Source organism: Rhinolophus hipposideros (genome assembly GCF_964194185.1).
Source record: "Rhinolophus hipposideros genome assembly, chromosome: 5".
Lineage (NCBI taxonomy): Eukaryota > Metazoa > Chordata > Mammalia > Chiroptera > Rhinolophidae > Rhinolophus > Rhinolophus hipposideros.
In genome coordinates, this window is record NC_138051.1 from 101043413 (window position 1) to 101061783 (window position 18371).

The 18371-nt window shown below is 46.7% G+C and overlaps 1 protein-coding gene across 31 annotated transcripts in view; it reads left to right on the forward strand.

Moving 5' to 3' along the window:
* The window catches only part of KLC1 (kinesin light chain 1), a 54846-nt gene that overhangs the window by 25092 nt on the left and 11383 nt on the right, over positions 1-18371 (forward strand). For 7 of the 31 annotated variants that reach the window (XM_081050371.1, XM_081050376.1, XM_081050393.1 and 4 more), the window contains exons 7-14: positions 1952-2039; positions 2642-2743; positions 4703-4876; positions 5014-5113; positions 7644-7693; positions 7783-7850; positions 9098-9206; positions 12074-12235. In XM_081050371.1, the coding sequence (XP_080906497.1) occupies positions 1952-2039; positions 2642-2743; positions 4703-4876; positions 5014-5113; positions 7644-7693; positions 7783-7850; positions 9098-9206; positions 12074-12235 (853 nt within the window). Of the gene's footprint in view, positions 1-1951; positions 2040-2641; positions 2744-4702; positions 4877-5013; positions 5114-7643; positions 7694-7782; positions 7851-9097; positions 9207-12073; positions 12236-14462; positions 14536-16281; positions 16333-16998; positions 17587-18371 lie in introns of those variants that run through there. The other 24 variants (XM_081050374.1, XM_081050370.1, XM_081050388.1 and 21 more) reach the window with 15 other exon arrangements.

Here is an 18371-nt window from a genome sequence, read left to right on the forward strand (position 1 = left end):
GTTTCACTCGAACACTAGTGTGAGATTCCTCATGTCAGTAAAATGAAAAAAATGAGCTACATGCATGCTCACATTTAGAGTCAATATTGCATCTTGTAGCTGTACTGTAAGTCATGTCATCATTCCTGTATTAAGGGACATTAATGCTACACTGATGAGCGTCTTTGTAAGTCTTGCTCAGGATTTTGGATTTTTTTTTAGGACCAGTTCCTAAAACATTTTATACTTGGTATATCTTATCAGCTGCTTATCAACCAACCCCGGAGGGTGGAGCCAGTTCCTGCTCCCGCTCCGTTACCCACCTGGGCAGCCTTGGCCATCTCCTGCGCCTTGTCGATAGGGACCTTGCAGCCTCCTGTTTGAATTGGTACTTCTTCGGTTATACATTTGTAGTCATTTGTGTCCTTCTCTGAGTGTTGTTATCTTGCCCACTTTCTGTTAGGATTTGAGTGCTTACTGTGGTGTACTTGTGTTTTCATTTTGAGTTCAAATTTCCTGGTGGGCTTGTTAAATGAGTGCTGGCTCATCCCCAGCGTTTGACCTCGCAGGTCGGGGATGGGGCTGGTTTCTGACAGGGTCCAGGTGAAGCTGGTTGCTGTTGGTTGGGGCCACACCTGAGTGAATAGCTCTTTTTTTTATTTAAAGATTTTATTGGGGAAGGGGAACAGGACTTTATTGGGGAACAGTGTGTACTTCCAGGCCTTTTTTCCAAATCAAGTTGTTGTCCTTTCAGTCTTAGTTGTGAAGGGTGCCGTTCAGCTTCAAGTTGTCCTTTCAGCCTTAGTTGTGGAGGGAGCAGCTCAGCTCCAGGTCCAGTCGCCGTTGCTAGTTGCAGGGGTCGGAGCTGACCATCCCTTGCGGGAGTCGAACCGGCAACTTTGTGGTTGAGAGCCCACTGGCCCATGTGGGAATCGAACTGGCAGCCTTTGGAGTCAGGAGCACGAAGCTCTAACCGCCTGAGTTACCGGGCCGGCCCTGAGTGAATAGCTCTTGGTATGACCCTGCCACTGGCTAATTAATAGTCCCTGACATTTTATGACACGTCACAGTTTATGAGGGTAATCAGTGTACCTCATCTCATTATTTAGCTGTCACCACACTCCTAGGCAGTTGGCTACTAGTTTTTGAAACTATTTCATACTTGCTGACTTGCACAAAACCTTTGAGCCAGTTTCTAACGTATGATTGGATGTTTGAAGAATAAAAAGGTATACTTGGCCAGAATTGATGTGCTTCAGTGATCTGGGAAGTTCGACGAGCACTTTCCGTGTTCTGCAGGGCAGTCTGGCTTCTGCAGGGCAAAGCCTTGCTGGACAACTGTTTTTACTCAGTTGAGAAATATGTGTACTAAGTCTTGCCAACGAAATCACTTGTTTGCAGTCACGTTGTCAGTTGGCACCCTTAAGCCCAGGGGGCTGGGATGGGTGGTGTTTCTATCTCACCACAGCAAGGGGGCAAATTGTGTACCAGATTAAGACACTGCAGTGTATTGTGTTTTTATTTAGCCAGCTTTGCTCAGTACACATGTAGCATATCATTAGCTTATTATGGCAACTCTATGACTTAGGTAATATATTTTATTGATGGGCCAACTGGGATTGCAGAAGGCCACCTAATGTCCCAGAGCCACCATGCAGCCACTAACTGGCAGAGCGTGGCTCTGACACTGGATTCAGTTCATCTGACCCCACATGAAGCTCCGTCTGCTGCTCTGGGCTGTGCAGGACCCCCTGCGGTGTGGACAGCATCACCCGCTGGTCCAGGTGGGGGCTGGGCTCAGCTTGTCACCTTGCCAGGCAGTCTCTCCCACACGAGGCTGTTTTTAGCTGTTTTAATAGCTGGCTTAATTTTTAATTGGTTGAAACTTAACTTTGTTTCTGTAGTTCCAAAATTACATTGTGAAAAGATATAAGCTGCATCTGAAATGCTTAATGTATGCTTTTCATTTTAGAGACCAGAACAAATATAAAGATGCAGCTAATCTTCTGAATGATGCGTTGGCCATCCGCGAAAAGACCTTGGGCAAAGATCATCCCGCGGTTCGTGTATCTTCTTCTTTCATTTTTTCTACATTTTATATTTTATTTTCCCTGATTTGCATTTTTACCCAACTCATTTTAATATTAAACTCAACAGGGAAGGTTTAAGAGCTGCCTTTCCACTAGATGGCACAGGTAGGGGCCTTCCTACTTTACCCCAGTGATCAGCCCCTGCTGATTATGGCCAGCGCTCCGTAACCTGGCCGTGGCCACCACCTCAGAAGGGTTGCGTGCTATATTTTTGGATCCTAAATCAAATCGCATGCACGTCTACAAATTTTTTTCTAAAGGATTTATATTGTCTTTTTATTGGAATTTGGTCAGATTTGCATACAGATCTCTTTGGTTGGCTTTGTGGCTTCCAATGAAATTATAAAACAAAATCAAGACCAAGGAATGCGATTCTCCACTGTTCATCAAAACTGCCTGCTTAGGCTCAAATCAAAACAACAAAAGAATCAAGATTGTGCTGCTGTTGACTTGTTACTTTGTGTCATCTGTGTTCCCATGAATGGCTCTCTTGCTTGTGGCAGAATCCATGTTCCTGTGTGTACTATGTCGGTGTCACTCACCATTCTTTGTGGTTCCCTCTGTGTTGGTAGGTGGCAGCGACCCTGAACAACCTCGCAGTGCTTTACGGCAAGAGAGGGAAGTACAGAGAAGCGGAGCCGCTGTGTAAGAGAGCTCTGGAGATCAGAGAGAAGGTGCTTATTCCGTGTTTCAGTCTCCAGTTTGACCATTGTGATATGTCATGACTGATCATTTACTGAAAATAGCTCCTTTACTAAGGTGGACGGCCACATTGGCCCTTGCGGGTCGGGGGATTCAGAGGGTGGTGTCAGCGTCTGTGTCTGAAGTGGCCTAGGAGTGGCTCTATCGAAGGAGGAATTTCTGAGGGTGGAGGCTCATTTGACAACAGGGCACATGCCTGCCAATAAGAACAACATTAATATTTAAAAGTAAAGTCACCAAGTATGCTTATACAGCTTTCAAAAATTAAATCATTATTTTCAGAACTAAAGATTAATTCAGAGCTATAGATTAAGTCAGTGTCCTGGCTGTTTAATACCAGTTGCTACAGTTTTAGTTTTGAGCCATATGGCAAGGAATTGGGAAAGGGAAAATGAAAAGGGTCTCATTATCAAATTATGCAGGTAGAATTTTGTCATGCTGCTACCGTGTTTCCCCGAAAATAAGACCTAGCCAGACCATCAGCTCTAGTGCATCTTTTGGAGCAAAAGTTAATATAAGACCCAGTCTTATCTAACATAAGACTGGATCTTATCTAACATAATATAAGACAGGGTCTTATATTAATTTTTGCTCTAAGAGGCGCATTAGAGCTGATGGTCTGGCTAGGTCTTATTTTCGGGAAACACAGTATCTGCATATTTATGAAATAAAATGGTCAGATTTTATGGGACTGAGGTTAAAACCGGAGAACACAGAAGTATGGAATGAGGGATTACAAACTGTACAATGGTCTGCCAGATCCACTCATATGTATGTGCTCTTGCGTTCACTCCTTTACAAACATTCATTGAAGACTCGGGGACCCTGCTTGGTTAGTGTTGGTGATTTACAGATCAGAGATACTGCCCCTTCCTTGGAGCAAGACTAGTAGATTTGGGGACACAGGGTGCGTTGGTTTCTAGGATGGAGCTCGGGGAGAGTTGAGATCGGGGCGCCTCCAAATCCAGGGCTGGTGTTTGAACGAGTCTTAGATCACTGAGTTCAGCATTTCCCGGGCAGGAAGAGAGGGAATGCCGGAAGGGATCGGGGTGCCTCATGCCTCCTTGGGTCCATCTGGGTAAAGGCACAGAGTTGAGAGAATGAATTGCATGTTCAAAGTACCGAGGAAATATTTTAGTATTTATTCATCCATTTGAGATGCATTGGTGAAGATAAAGAATTTGCACTCTTGGGGCTTACTTTTCATTGGGTGAGCATTGGGCAGTAAAAGACTAAACAGATAAACAAGACAGTTTTCGGCAGTGACGTTTGCCAAGAAAGGAAAGAACCAGGTGATGTATTGGTGAGTTACATGGGTGGCTGTGCTGAGGTCCTCCTTAAGCTGGAGAAAGGGAAGTCCCCTCTTAGGGGCCTGAAGAGCAACCTGAAGGATAAGTAGTTGGGAGCAGGGCAGGGAGAGCATTGGGCATCTGGGGCAGCAAGTCGAAGGAGCCGCACAGCTGGAGTTTGGAATGTGAGGGGAAGTGGCTTGGGGCGATTGAGGAGGGCCTGAATATGAGGGGTGTGTGGGCGGGGGTGGAGGCTTGGGGACCTCCTCTGGAGGCTTGGACGCATAGGAACCAGTCTAGCGCAGCAGCTCTGGTCAGAAAGTGCTCTTGAGCACCCAACACAGCCTCTGTAAAGCCAGTTTCCTCCTCTTCAGGGTTTGTGTCATCATGGGACCTGCCATATAGGATTACTGTAAGAACTGAAGTTAAAGCACATCCAGGAAATGAGCACACTTCCCTCCCTCCCCACAGGAAGAGTTCACTAAGTTCCAGTTATTACTATTATATGACGTGCACAGCCATTAAAGTTTAGAGGCCTGGAAGTGATGCCTCGTCATATTTATGCTGAGAAAGGTCCCTCACAAAGTGGATAAGATAGAAACGAAACCAGTGAGTTTGTCTGACACCACTTTCTGTTCTCAGGTTCTGGGGAAGGACCACCCCGATGTTGCCAAGCAGTTGAATAACCTGGCCTTGCTGTGCCAGAACCAGGGCAAGTATGAGGAAGTGGAGTATTATTATCAGAGAGCCCTCGACATCTACCAGACAAAACTGGGGCCCGATGACCCCAATGTGGCCAAAACAAAGAATAACCTGGTACGTTGACAGGAACAGCTCTGCACGCAGCACCCGATGCTGTCTCTGAAATCAGCACTGTCATAATCCAATCTGTAGGTAGGAAAGCGCACTTCGTGTGCTCTTGCAGAATCCCGAGTGTTTACTTTTATTTCTAGGCATCCTGCTACCTGAAGCAAGGGAAGTTCAAGCAGGCAGAAACGCTGTACAAAGAGATTCTTACTCGTGCGCACGAAAGGGAGTTTGGTTCTGTAGATGGTAAGAAATCTACTCCTGTTTGTAAGCAGATACAATTGTAGGATGCCTTAAGCTTGCTTCCCAGCTTGAAATTAGCAATACCCAAGTCATCAAGTATTTCCAAGAGAGAATTTATGAATTTTAGAAACAATTTTCCAAATGGCGCTTAGAGAAGAGGGTGTGGCACAGCCCGAGCGCTCATTGGCTCATTCATTCATTTATCTTGCAGTGAACACAGGGACCCCTGCATGCTTGCCTGGCATTACTGATAACTCATTGGGGGCTGCACCCCTCACGAGGGGTGGGGGCCACCTGCCTCACAGCTTTTCACGCTGCCCTTTCCAGAGTCCATGCTTACTTCAGGCACAACCTAGGTGCACCAAGTCTAGAAAACCTCCCTGGAGTCATCAGTGCTTTCTAGAATGTTTTGTAATACAGAGGTCCTCAAAGTGCCAGCAGAGACCAAAAAATCAGCACCACCTGGGACCTGTCAGAAATGGAAATTCTCGACCCATCCCAGGCGTGCCGGGTTATTTGACTGTCTTGAAGACAGGGCCTGCCTCCTTTCTATTCTTTCCAGCGTTATAGGTGCTTAATACATAGTTTGGGAGTGAACATTTTATAGGACATAAATTGCTCAATAAAGCAGTAATTGTGTGTTACGTAGGCATTTATTTTTTTCCTCCACTAGGTATTACATGAGGTGTTCAGAATGAGGACAATTGTTCTACACTTAAGAATGTGTAGGGAAAGAGAGGTTTTGGTTAATTCCTTCTTTTATAGAGTTCCTAGAAACCACCTTTGAAAAATCTTTAGAAAGTGCATTCATTTTTCCCCCTCTGTTAATAACTAGAGCAGTAAATCTCTTTCCCTGTCACAGTATAGCTATGCCTTAGATTCATCATTCTGAAAATGGATTGTGTTTGCAGTTGTGGGCAGGCCAGGGTAACCGCTGGCGTCCCTGGGGGTTACAAGGTTTCCTCCTCGTCTGACTGCAGGGGCTGGTCTTGTGATCCCAGGCCATCTCCTAGTGCGCTTTTCACAGATTATGTTCCCGGGAGCACTTGTTTCTTTGTGATTTGCTCGCTTCTTTCTACTAAAAATGGTAGCATGAAGTCCAGTTAATTGCGTCCTAGATAAAAGCAGTTTTCCTGTACTGGGATTCATGCTCCATACAAATGTTAAAAGAGGGACAGAGGCATTTTTCCTGCCGGCGAGATGCCGGTGTGTCCTGTACACTCAGCCCAGCGAGCGGTCTTGTGTTTCACAGGCCTCTCTTGCTCGGGGCATGTCCTCTGGAATCTGGGCTGGTTTCTTGTCGGGAAATGAAGCAACGCAATGGCCGGTAGATGCAGCTAAGAGCTACGCTAAGGAATAGTGCTCGGTAGTTAAGTGCCGCTCACCCCCAAACCCAGTGGTGACGATGGGCGTCAGGCTTGAGGGACTCCCGCGTAGTCACTTTATGTTTACTATATTTCCAACACGTTTAATGGTAGACCGTCTGTGCTCAGTGCTCTGAAGTTCGGTGGGCTGGAGGCCACGCCCTCTGCTCCTGAAAAAAACAAAAGAAAAAACCCAGTATTTACCACTAGTTTCACTCTTCTGTGACATGACAGTAGGCATAATAGTTTCAGATTAGCAGCTTACACGTGTATCTTGTTTAGTGTTCCCAGCAGTCCTGTGAAGTGGGTAATACACTCCCCCCCATTTTAGGAGTGAGGACGCTGCGCTCTCAGTGATTTACCGAGGTTCGACGGTTGCCAAGTGGCTGGCCTGGGTGGGAGCGCAGGCCTCTTCCTCCAGAGCCCAGAGGCGCTCACCGCAGGGCAGCGCCACGGGGACGGGAATGTCACCCGTACTTTCCTCACCCACACACGTCCTTAGCGTTTGGAGTGGCTTGCCTTCTTTTGGTGCCTATTTAGGTATGGAACAAACCATACTTTACATGGATGCCACTTGTTTAACTGTATATTTGTAGCTTGAGCATTTTTTCATGTCATAAAAATATTTTCATAAACTTCACTTTTAAGGCTGCTTATCCTCCATGGTATGGGTAGGTTAGTTCTCTAGAAACTTTGGAAGAGTGGTATGTGTTACTGTTCTCAAAAGTTAAGGAGACCTTAAAGGACCTATATCTTTTCTCCCAGCATTTTACTTTTTGTTAGACTTTCGTTTAGTCTAGGTTGCTCAAATTTTAAAACTCCCAAGTGTTCTGTGCAGATTCTAGTGTTAAAAACATTTTGTGATAGGGACCCATCCCAGCATTGGTCCAGTTTTGTTGACAGTTGCCTTCCGGTCTGGGCGCTTTTGTTTCTGCCTTTCCACCCATAGTGCTCACGTGACAGCCACCTCCTACTTGTCTCTTGTGGTCTGGTTCTGTCCTCATAGGCTTTCTCCTCCTTGTCGATGTCACCTGTCCGAGTTGTAAGACATAACATCTAAGGAGGATCGTAGGAAAAACAGCAAAACCTTGTCATCACTGACAATTGACAGCTTCTGCTCGTGGGGTTCTATCGTGCTTCAGTTTGGTGTGTTATGTTTTCTTCCCTAGACGAAAATAAACCCATCTGGATGCATGCTGAAGAAAGAGAAGAGTGCAAAGTAAGAGTGCTGTGTTGGGGGAGATTTTCTAAATTGGATATGTTGCTTTCAAGATATTTATTCATTTGAAATTATTTGTCATAATCTAGGGAAAGCAAAAGGATGGGACATCTTTTGGAGAGTATGGCGGCTGGTACAAAGCCTGCAAAGTTGATAGGTATGTCTCTTTAACTGAAAAAACAAGACAGGTGTGGAAGGTGCTAGTGCTTTAAAGGGCAACTTGCAAATGACCATTGAATGTGCACATTCCTTTAAAGCGGAATGGTTCCACAGTCCCATATTTCTTCACAAACTCAATAAAAATCCTGTAAGTTTATGAGATAATTGACATACTCAAAAGCCACTGTGAGAGGGGCTAAAGTGTGGGTTCTGTCCGTTCACAGTACTAGGTCCAAGGCCAACCACCAAGCTGCAGGAGAAGGTTGCTAAGTAGGGATATGGCCTTTCAGGTGGCCGTGGGTGCACCCACCGAGACAGGTCAGCGGACTGCAGAGGCCGGCCCTTTGCAAGCCTGTGTCTAGACGCTGCGGGCAGATGCTGAAGTCACCCCCCTTTTCTTCAGCGCCCTCGGGGCCTGGGTGTCTGCAGAGGGCAGTGTGAGCACCCCCACGCCAGCCCGGGGAGCCAGGCTGCTGCTGCCTCCGTTCCCCCTCCTGACTGGAAGGCCTTTTCTGCTCTGTCCTGTCCTAATGCTGACTCGTCCTTTAAGGCTCAGTTTACCGGACACCTATTTCAGGAAAACTCTGAACCCCAAATCTGGGTTCCTCATAGCACTTAGCACATGTTAAGTGCATGTGCTTTATTTCTCCCACTACTGTGTAATGATCTCAAAGACACGGAGTAGAGCCTGTCACTAGTAGGGAAATAGTCTCGTGAAGTGCAGTCTTAGTGAACTAGGTTTATTTCTAGTTTTTGGAAGACGCTGTGTTGAGAATGCAGAAACTCACCACCCCCGTCTGCCTCGTCCTCCATCACACGGTCAGGCTTCCTTCCGCTGCTGGCATTTGGGTTCGCTTATTCTCCGCTCTGCTTGTGGAGACGGTGAATTAGCAACCAAAAACGCCGCGTCCCCCAGGGAGGCATGTGATCACTAGACAGACCCACCGTACAGGGTTCTGTGACAGCAGCCGCCGCCGGGAAAGGACTGGGCTCAGTGCCATGTCTGGCCCTGCAGAGGTGTCTGCAGGCCGCATCTGTCCACCTGCACGGCCCCACACAGCTGGTGGGCAGGGCGCAGGAGACGGAAGAGTTTGTATAATTTTGCATTTGACAAGAGCACCCTAGAAGTTTAAAAAAGGTTTGTAACCAAACCTCTGCTCCTGGTGCTTTAGATTATGTGCTGTTGATAGTGACTGCGATGAAACTTACATTTAACAGTTCTGTGTATTATATGCTTTCTTGTAGTCCAACGGTCACAACTACTTTAAAGAACCTTGGGGCACTTTACAGACGTCAGGGCAAATTTGAAGCTGCAGAAACACTGGAAGAAGCAGCAATGAGGTCACGCAAACAGGTTAGAAACCTTCTGTTTTTAACTTATCTGTTAAAACTTTGACTTTAATGATTCTCTTTTTATGTGACTTATTGAACTTTGATTTAGAAATAGAAAATCTTTTAGTTTGTACAAATAAGATTATATTGTTTAAAAGATTGTCAATATGACACCAAAAGCACAGGCAGCAAAAGGAAACTTCGATCAATTAGATTCAACAAAATTAGAAACGGTTGTGCGTTCAAGGCCACTATCAAGAAAGTGAAAAGACACCCACAGAATGGGTGACAATATTTGCAGCTCACATATCTGATAAGGACCTAGATCCAGAAGGTATAAAGACGAAAGGACCACCTAATTAAAACAAGAGCAAAGGACCTGAATAGACATTTCTCTGAAGATAATACACAGCTACCAACAAGCACATGGAAAATGCTCAGCGTCCTTAGTCATTGGGAATGCAGAGCAAAAGTACGGCGGGAGCCCTCTTCGCACCCGCTAGGACGGCTGGAGTAAAAGACAAAAAGGAAATCACAAGCGTTTGCAAGGCTGTGGGGAAACTGAACCGTTGGCCCTGCTGGTGGCGATGTAAAATGGTGCGGCCACTATGGACAATGGTTTGGCAGTTCATCAGAGAGACAAACAGTTACTATATGACCCAGCAATCCACTCCTAGGTATGTGCCCAAAAGAGCTGACTACAGGTTCTCAAAACAAACAGCTGATTTTGTTATTCACGGTAGTTCTGTTGTCTAAAGTTGCTGGAAACATGAATTAGCAAATTCTCCTAGCGGAAAATACAGTTAGGTTCCTGTGAGCCTCTGGTCACATTTTCATCGACTCATTGATGCATGACCTTTTTAATGTGTGTTTCTGTGTAAAGACACCTTATTTAGAATGGATTGTTGGTTCATGAACCCCGAATTCACGACCAGTAGCACCGTGTGTAACTCACGCCTGAAGGCAGTCTCACGCAGTGTTTGCTCCGGGAGGCACATCCCAGCCTTCACGCATGGGCCATTTTAAACAGTGAAATCTCCACAAAAAGGACAAAAATGCAGAACACGTGGCACTAAGGAATTTAGATTGGGAGAAGGACACTTGTTTATAGTCTGAGAGAAAACAAGAAAGCAGAGTGTTACCTTGTTGGATCTCAGCTAGGGACGTGCACTCGCTGACGGGGACGTTTGGCCACTCTGCGTGTCTGAGTGACTGGAAGCACTGCGAGTGTTCACTGGGCTCCCACGTCACCGGCACGGAGGTGAATTCAGAAGTGCGGGTACAGCATGCCTGGATACGTCCATGGCAGCCATGTGCACAGCGGTCTAAACGCAGAGACAGGCCACGCCACATGCCCACTGGGTGGGCGGCTGAACCAAATGGGGTATCTGTACTGGGTGTATGGCAGGACAAAGTCACGGGCCCGTTTTCCTTCATCGACTGAGATGTTTCAGTTATGCTGAAACACAATTTGTAAAGAAAATACAGGAAAAAGGCTTCATTCTTGCCCTTAAATTACCAGTTTTCAGAGCAAGTAATTAATTATTTCTGTACATATATATGAAGATGGCAGTTTTGTTTTTTATTTTTAGGACTGAAGGGACAGGTGTGGGTTTTTTTCCCTTGAATGGGATATAGGTAGGCTCTTATGTGGTTGTTGGTTTATGGCCCCTTCTTGTCTGGGATTAAAATTACTCATATATACCTTAGAATTTGTTTCTTTCAAAAGTCTGTGCAGAGCGATGAGAGAAGACCTGGCAGAGGCATTGTCGGTGCTGCTCTCCCAGCCGTGCCTGGGGCAGCCCCTTCCCAAGCCTTGGCGTCCTCCCAGGCAGGGCTTGTAACTGCAGGGCTGCTGCTCCCGCTCTGTGGTTGCTGCGTGGGGGTGGGGGGCCAGGGCCCAAGCTGCACATTCTAGCGCTGGACCTGTTTTCATCAGGAGTGGTGTCAGCAGTACAGCTTTGTTCTGAAGAGCCCAGTGATGTTTATCAGAGGGGCAGAGGCCAGAGGCGGCCTGCAGGAGTATAAAGGAAGGCCTGCTACTGCTTTCCTGAGGATGGTGCCCTCCTGCTGGGCCAGGGGAAAGTCCCAGGAGCACGTGGTCTGGGGTTTGTGTCTCTGGAGGGACTGCGAACATCAGCGAAGGTGCCGCATCTGCCTGAGCCGGTTGAGTTGAAATCCCATAAAACATGTGTCACCTTTGTCATCAGATTGGACTGAAATACATGTGGAGGAGTCATTGTTGGCTTTTATCCTGTTACGTGTTAACCCAAATATACATGAGGTCATCTTTGAGAAAATATGAGAGTGCTTGCTTCCCAAAAGCGACATTTGCTCTTAAAATGCCTCCTGTAAATTAGTGGCTAGTTTTTAAACTATTCTACTGAGAATAAAGTGATGTGTGTACTTACTTTGGAGGCACGAAACACCAGGGGGTTAGTGTTAAAGTGTTAAAAACTGGGCATTTTCCCAGCATCTCGTCATGAAACTTTCTAGACAGAAAATTTGAGACGGGTTTGACATGCCCACCACCTGGATTGTCAAGAACATTTGTCACATGTTTGAGCATCTCGCCCGCCCGCCCGTCCATCCCGTTTCTGAAGCATTTCAGATGTGAGTGCAGCATACACTTCCTTCTGGCTACGTGCTCGTGTAAGCCACCACTGGAGTCAGTCTTCCTTGATGGTTTGCCAGTTTGAGGTGGAATGGGCGCAGAGTGAAACACACACAAGTCTGAAGTGGTCCCTCCTGAGAACCACTGTCCCTTTTTTCCTCCAGTGTTTAAGGATGGTTTACTTTTGTCCTGGGGACGTTTAGCTGTCCGGCAATCCCTAGTGAGTGAGACCTAGGTGCTAATGGCTGAAACCCTGTTCCCTGCCTGACTCGCAGGGTCTCGACAATGTTCACAAACAGAGGGTGGCTGAGGTGCTGAATGACCCCGAGAGCTCGGACAGGCGCCGGAGCCGGGAGAGCCTCAACACAGACGTGGTCAAGTACGAGAGCGGCCCTGACGGGGGCGAGGAAGTGAGTATGAGCGTGGAGTGGAACGGGGTGAGTACAGCCCACGGCGTTGCCAGTGCTGCAGGCAGCTGCCTGCCCCCCACCTCCTTCCCCCCCACCCCCCAGCGGTGCTGCTGGCAGTCTCCCTGTCTGAACTAGACCTGCTGCTTCTCTCCAGTTATGTACGCATGAAGCTTTTCTGTTCTCACCTCCTGCTAATACACAGTCTGTGATTTGTTTAAGTGGTAATTTTCTTCTTCTCGGGAATCCATGAAAGCTGTTCAGCTCAACTTTGAGCACTTCAATGCTGATTGAGTGTCCTGGTTATTCAGAGCATAATCCATAATGGTTGTATTTTAACAACAAACTTAGTGTGGCGATAACTGACTCGCTTTTTTCACCTCCCATTCCATGGCTAACTCCAGTGCTCCTGATCTCACTGAGCAGGCCACTGTCGGTTTTGTTAGAATTCATTTGAAGGCCTTAAGGGAAGTGCTTTTCCAGACAGAACTTGTCTTTAGAGAGCAGGCCAAGAGCAAGAACGCTGGGGTGGTTGCTCTCCAGGTCCCACTTCGGTCTTGAATGTCACGTTCCCACTTGGGTCCGTGCTTCATTGCACTTCACATTCATGTGGCAGAGGCTTCCGGACCCGGCACATGGGCCCGTGAGACGCGTCAGCGCTTGGCTAGGCCGCACCCCTGGGTCTCACTAGTCTGCTTTTGTGGCAGCTCACCACGGCTGCTTGCCCAATGGCTGCCAGAGTGGGTGGCCTGTGGATATTTTCTTTCTAGTCACTATTTGTAATGTGGGCAGTTTTTTTGTACATTGAGCTGGTATCTAAAATTCTGCTTGAATGCACGACTCGCTCTGATGCAGCCACGTGCATTATTGATTTTTTTTGAAGCCGCAGTTTTAGTTGTAATTGTGCACATGTTTTTCCAGATAGTTTTGGGCTTTTTTATAACCTATATTTTTGAACCTGTGTATTCTTTGGGATTTTCTATAGCTGTAACAATCTGTTAAGGATTAGCATTCTCAATAGACATTTATGCAAGGTGTTGGTGGCCAGGATTTCAGGGAGAACATCTTTTTGACCGTGTTTGTCTGGCAGCTTCCTTGCTTTGGGTTTTCCTGTGCCAAGACAACCAATCAGCATGTGCTTGGACCATTCACACCCCTGGGCAGCGACCCAGAGGTAAAGTGATGAGGGCAGCCCGTTCTCCCCCCGCCTAACCCCCCAAATCCAGCCTGCACACTGCACTGTGCTTCCCTGGTGCTGCCGTCCCGCATGCTGTGTGTGGAGGCCAAGGCCCTTCTGGCGTCTAGACACCAGTGTGCAGATTTTGATACTCTTGAATGAAGTTCTGCAGGAACTTTCTCTTAAGACAGTATTTCTAGGTCAATCTTTCTCTGAAATCACATAACAAAATTATTGACAACTCAGAGTTCTGTTACTGTCTAAAGACAGACCCACGGATGAGGGGAGCTGCTCTCATCCCACCATGGGGAGTTGGTGGGCAGCGTCCTGCCCAGCCCGTGGGCTGGCGTTACAAATGGGGGGGGCAGTCCCTCCTGGGAGTGTGCGCTGGCCCCCCTTTCAGCTCTCATTGCCTGCCTCACTTGGAACGTGCTGTCACTTAGCTCACACACTGGGCTCCGGGCACCTTTTTACGTGACTTAGACACGTGTGGCTCTGTGTCTTTGACAGACTGTCCCAGGGCACACGGAATGGCCATGGGGCCGATTGACTGGAGAGGCCTAGATCCCAGGGCCTCCGTGCAGCGGTCCCCAAACTCGCTTTGAGTTACTAAAGGAGCTGTCCCCAAATGGAGGGGTAGCATGAAGCCCCGGTTAGTCTGGGAGAGGCACCCCAGGCCCGTGCTGACACTCAGCCACTGTCACCTCCACAGGGAGGCCGGGGCTCTCACACTGGTTTCCGCAAGCTCCAAGTCTCAGAAGGTAATGCTGAGGCTCTCCCCAAATTGGACATGAGTTTTCTTTTTAAAGCCTACTTTTATTGTTTAAAAAGGGGCAATAAGGGCGGTATGCACATGTAGTTGTTTTTAAATTGTCCTCATGGAGATTCAGTTATGTGCAACCCAAGGAGCCACCTTCAGGGTCCCGTTGGCTGTAAACGTTAACACTGTGCAGTGCCAATTCAGCCTTGGTCCAGGCATGAGACGAGGATCCCACACTGTCTCTGTGCTCACCCCTGAGGTTTAGAAGCCAGTGGTTGCCAGTGGCCGCCACCGACAACCATTGGTCTGTGTGCCCCTAGACCCTGCAGAAGTGAACTGGAAGATCGTGGATGGCAGAGCTCACACTGCCACTGTCACTTCACATTTCAGGTGGGGGTTTTCAGAGGTAGTGTCGTTCTTACCGCTTCACTTTGTTATTCTAAGAACTTGGTACACGTTTATAATGAGAAAATGCCATTTCGATTTTTTTTTCATATTGGGGTTCTGCATTGGATTTTAATATTTTAAAAAAGATTCTCGTGCTCTTTAAAAAGTTTGAAAACTGCTAGCACGGGAGTAGCATTGTGTGGCTGTGTTGGGCAGGTGGTAGGGAGCAGGCGTGACAGCTCCATTCAGTTACCACCATTTACATGGCCACGAGATGGGGTTCCCCACATTCAGAAATAACAGTTACAACAAAGGGCATTCTTGTCAAAGATAAGGTCACACACTAGGTTATAATAATCACTCCTGTAGGTCCTGAAAGGCCAACTCAGTGCAGAACTGAGTTACATGCTATTAAAATAGAAGAAAAGGAAGGTTCCTGGACATGAGCAGAGCCTTCCCATGAGTGATTAGATTCTTCACACGGGAGATGATTTGTGTAGGGAAGTACAGTTCTGTTCTCCTAAGGATGTGCCATCAGGATGGTGATTGAAGTATGTGAAAATGTAACTTCCTCATACTTATTTTTGTATGATGTGCAGATCTAAAAGTCACTGTCAAGACACATCTGAGTTAGTTCTCTTTTGTGTCCTGCTTCTAAAAACTCAGAGGACATGTGCAAATGCCTTTCTAGATAAAATTGGATTCTCCTTACCCTCGTCCATGTGGCTTCAGGTTACCTGGGAGGCCCACGTGTGTCAGGCGCTGAACCTCAGGTCCACCCTGGGCCATGTGGGAGCCTGCAGGCCATGCTGTTATTACGTGCTGTGTTTGCAGCCATGCACCGGGGCAGTGGGAAACAGCACCCCTGTCACAGTCCTGGGGAGCCGTGCTGTGCTTTCCGTTTTCTGGAAAGCTGCCCGTCTCTCCTGGGTCCATCAGGAGTAGCCCACTCCCGCCTCTCCATTCTTTGCACACTGCTCCATGCTGTATTCCTAAAAGCTTTTCATACCCTAAACTCATGTCCAGGATTACTGGGGAATGCATATACTGTTCATTAGAAATAGGTTAATTTTTATTAAAAAGTATATTTGAAAGAGAACTAGAATATACTAAAAAAACAAAAAACCCAAATCACCAGAAATCCAAGACAGTAATTACTGCTGCACATTTCTTAACGTATACACTTCACTATTCATTTCTGTTAGAAATTCACTTTTTGACGTAAGTACTCTTTCATGGCAATATGAAGAAGCAGACCCTTTGTGAAAGTGTTAGGATGCGGTAAAACCTCCCAGCGCTGAAGCCATGTGAATAGAAATCCGTGTGGGTTCCGGAGGGTTTGGGGCTGTTCTTACCCCGGTTCTCACAGGTGGGACTCTAGGTGGTGAGCGCTGGCGTGAGCAGAACTCCTCCCCTGCTCCCAGGCACGGGCACCGCTCAGAGCCCAGGGTCAGCTTGCTGCGGGCCCACAGGGAGGAGGGGATGTTTGACATGAGGTCCTTCCGAATCGGAGTAAATTACTCTCCCACACTCCGCTGTGTGTCTAGGACACGAGTGTCTGGGGCCCGAGTAGTATAAACCTCCCTGCTGCAGTGTCGCACTGAACTGTGAAATGAACGGCAAGAGTGATGTTGTTTATGGAACTATGTTAACATTTTAACATCCTTTTTCTGAAGAGAAGCAACTTATGTTTTCTTGACCTCCCAACATTCATAGGGAGTTGGTAACAAGTTTTATTTTTCCATTTTAAAGATGAGAAAAATGAAGCTCGGGCTGGTTAAATGACTTGCTCAGCGTCCCATGGTGAGTCAGCACTGGCCGGGGCTCAGGTCCCTGCCGTCCGCGGCTTCGGTACAAGACTGTCGGGTCTCCAGGCCCCCAGGACCCACGATGCAGTTCTGCCGTGGAAATGCATTTTGTATAACTCATTTTATTGTGGATTATCAGCTGCATGTTTAGAATGTGCTGTAGAGGCTATTAAAGTCAGTGGTTTCTTCAAGTTCCTGAAATGTCAAAAATGTTCAGTGTTTTTAAGAGGAGGTCCTGCCTGATTTCAGAGAGAACTTTCTAGTTTAGGGCTATGAGAGGATTTCTGACAAAGTCAAAACTTAATTGAACGAGCTCTTCCTGTGTGTATCCTTTCTTGGTCATTACTGGTGTTTTATTTGTGGAATCTCCTTTATGTACAGTTCCTTGGGAGATTTCTAGCACAGCGCTTATCCTTGCTCTGAAAATGTTGCATTTTATTTTGATGATGGTTAGGATGGTGTAAAAGATAACCTGAGACCCAGGACCTGTTGTCTACTGGGCCGCCAGAGCAGGCAGAAGGCAATCCCAGTACGAAAGTGATTCAACATGCTCCGAGCTTGTGACCTAGAAATACTGTAAACCATGCCATGCTAGCTAGTAGGAGAGCGGCGCTTTCCTCACGTTTCACCTGGGCTTTCTCTCTCCGTTTCTGTCTAACAGGCCTAGCTGCCTTGTGGCTCTCACACTGTCTCCTGCATGACGGGCGGCACGTCCTCCAGCTCCCCTCCTCTCCGTGCTCACTGCTGTGTTTAGCGATCCCCTAGGATTCTTGTCAGAGCTACACCTCTCTGTGACCGGCCATTCCTTTCGGTGCTGCTGTCCTTTTTGAGGGGTTCCTCATCTCTGTATACTTGTAGCTTTACCAGATATGTACTTAGTAATATAAATTGTATTAATTAAAACAACTTACTGTGTAATACATGAGCTTAAAAGTTAAGAGCGATTAGCTGTTCCCTTTGATAAAAGGTAGTTCCGAGTTTCCCACAGGTGTTGTTGCAATGGCATGTCGGTGCCCGTTGACACTCCTAGACTGTAAGAGTAGGGCATGAGCCACTCCCGCGTTGTACCCAGAGGCCTGGTGAGGCCGCCCCGGGCCCGGCGCTCCCCTTAGCGTCACGCTCCAGTAGCATTTGCTCTCTAGTCTGTGTGTAGAATTTTGGCAATTCTGCTTTTCTCTACTAATCTCTAAGTGTTGAGTGATTTGTGTACTTGTGTCTTTCTAACTTCTAATAAACTCACTCCAACTGACCTGTGTCTCAGTATCTGTCTGCTTAGAGCCTCTCACTCTTTCACTGAATACAGCATCGCGCAGCTTCTAGAAGGAACGGGGGCGAGTGTTAATCTTACGAAATGATTCATTCTGAGAATAAAAGTTGCTATGCACACATTTTTTTCGCTGTGTGTTTTTGATTTTCATACTGCCAAATGTTTCATTTATTAATGTCTGAATCAATTATGATGAAAGCTGGGTACTTTTACTTTCTACAAGGTGTCTGAGGGTTTTTAGTTACTTTATAGAAGGAGCATTTTATTTACTTTTCCATTCATATTTACAGTCAACACTTACTAAAACTGTTTATTAAAATTTACTGAAAAAACAGTGTCTAAGTATTACATTTAGATGAAATTGTTAAAAGGAAGTTACCTCTGTCAGCTCTAAATGTTTTGGGTTCCATACCTGTTACGTGGACCAGACACTCTCATGTTTATTAAAAGTGGAATTTAATTTTGGTGATAGTCCTCGAAGCTGCCTTAATTTTCTTGAGATTTGTGTGTGTGTGTGTTATCTTTTGTTTCAAAACAGCAGCATAATTAATTTCCCCAAGGGGACGTTATTTTTGTTTGATTTTTTGCATGTTCACAGGTTTTCATGATCATTAGGTTATCTTTGATGGAATTTAAAATGCATAGGTTTCTATTTACTTACATACATGGCAAATTGGTAACGTCTGTGGGAATTGCGTTACCAGCAGTCACAGAAGAGCAACCCGGCCACCATGTGATTGGCGCTGTCCTGCTTTGCGATGTGGGGG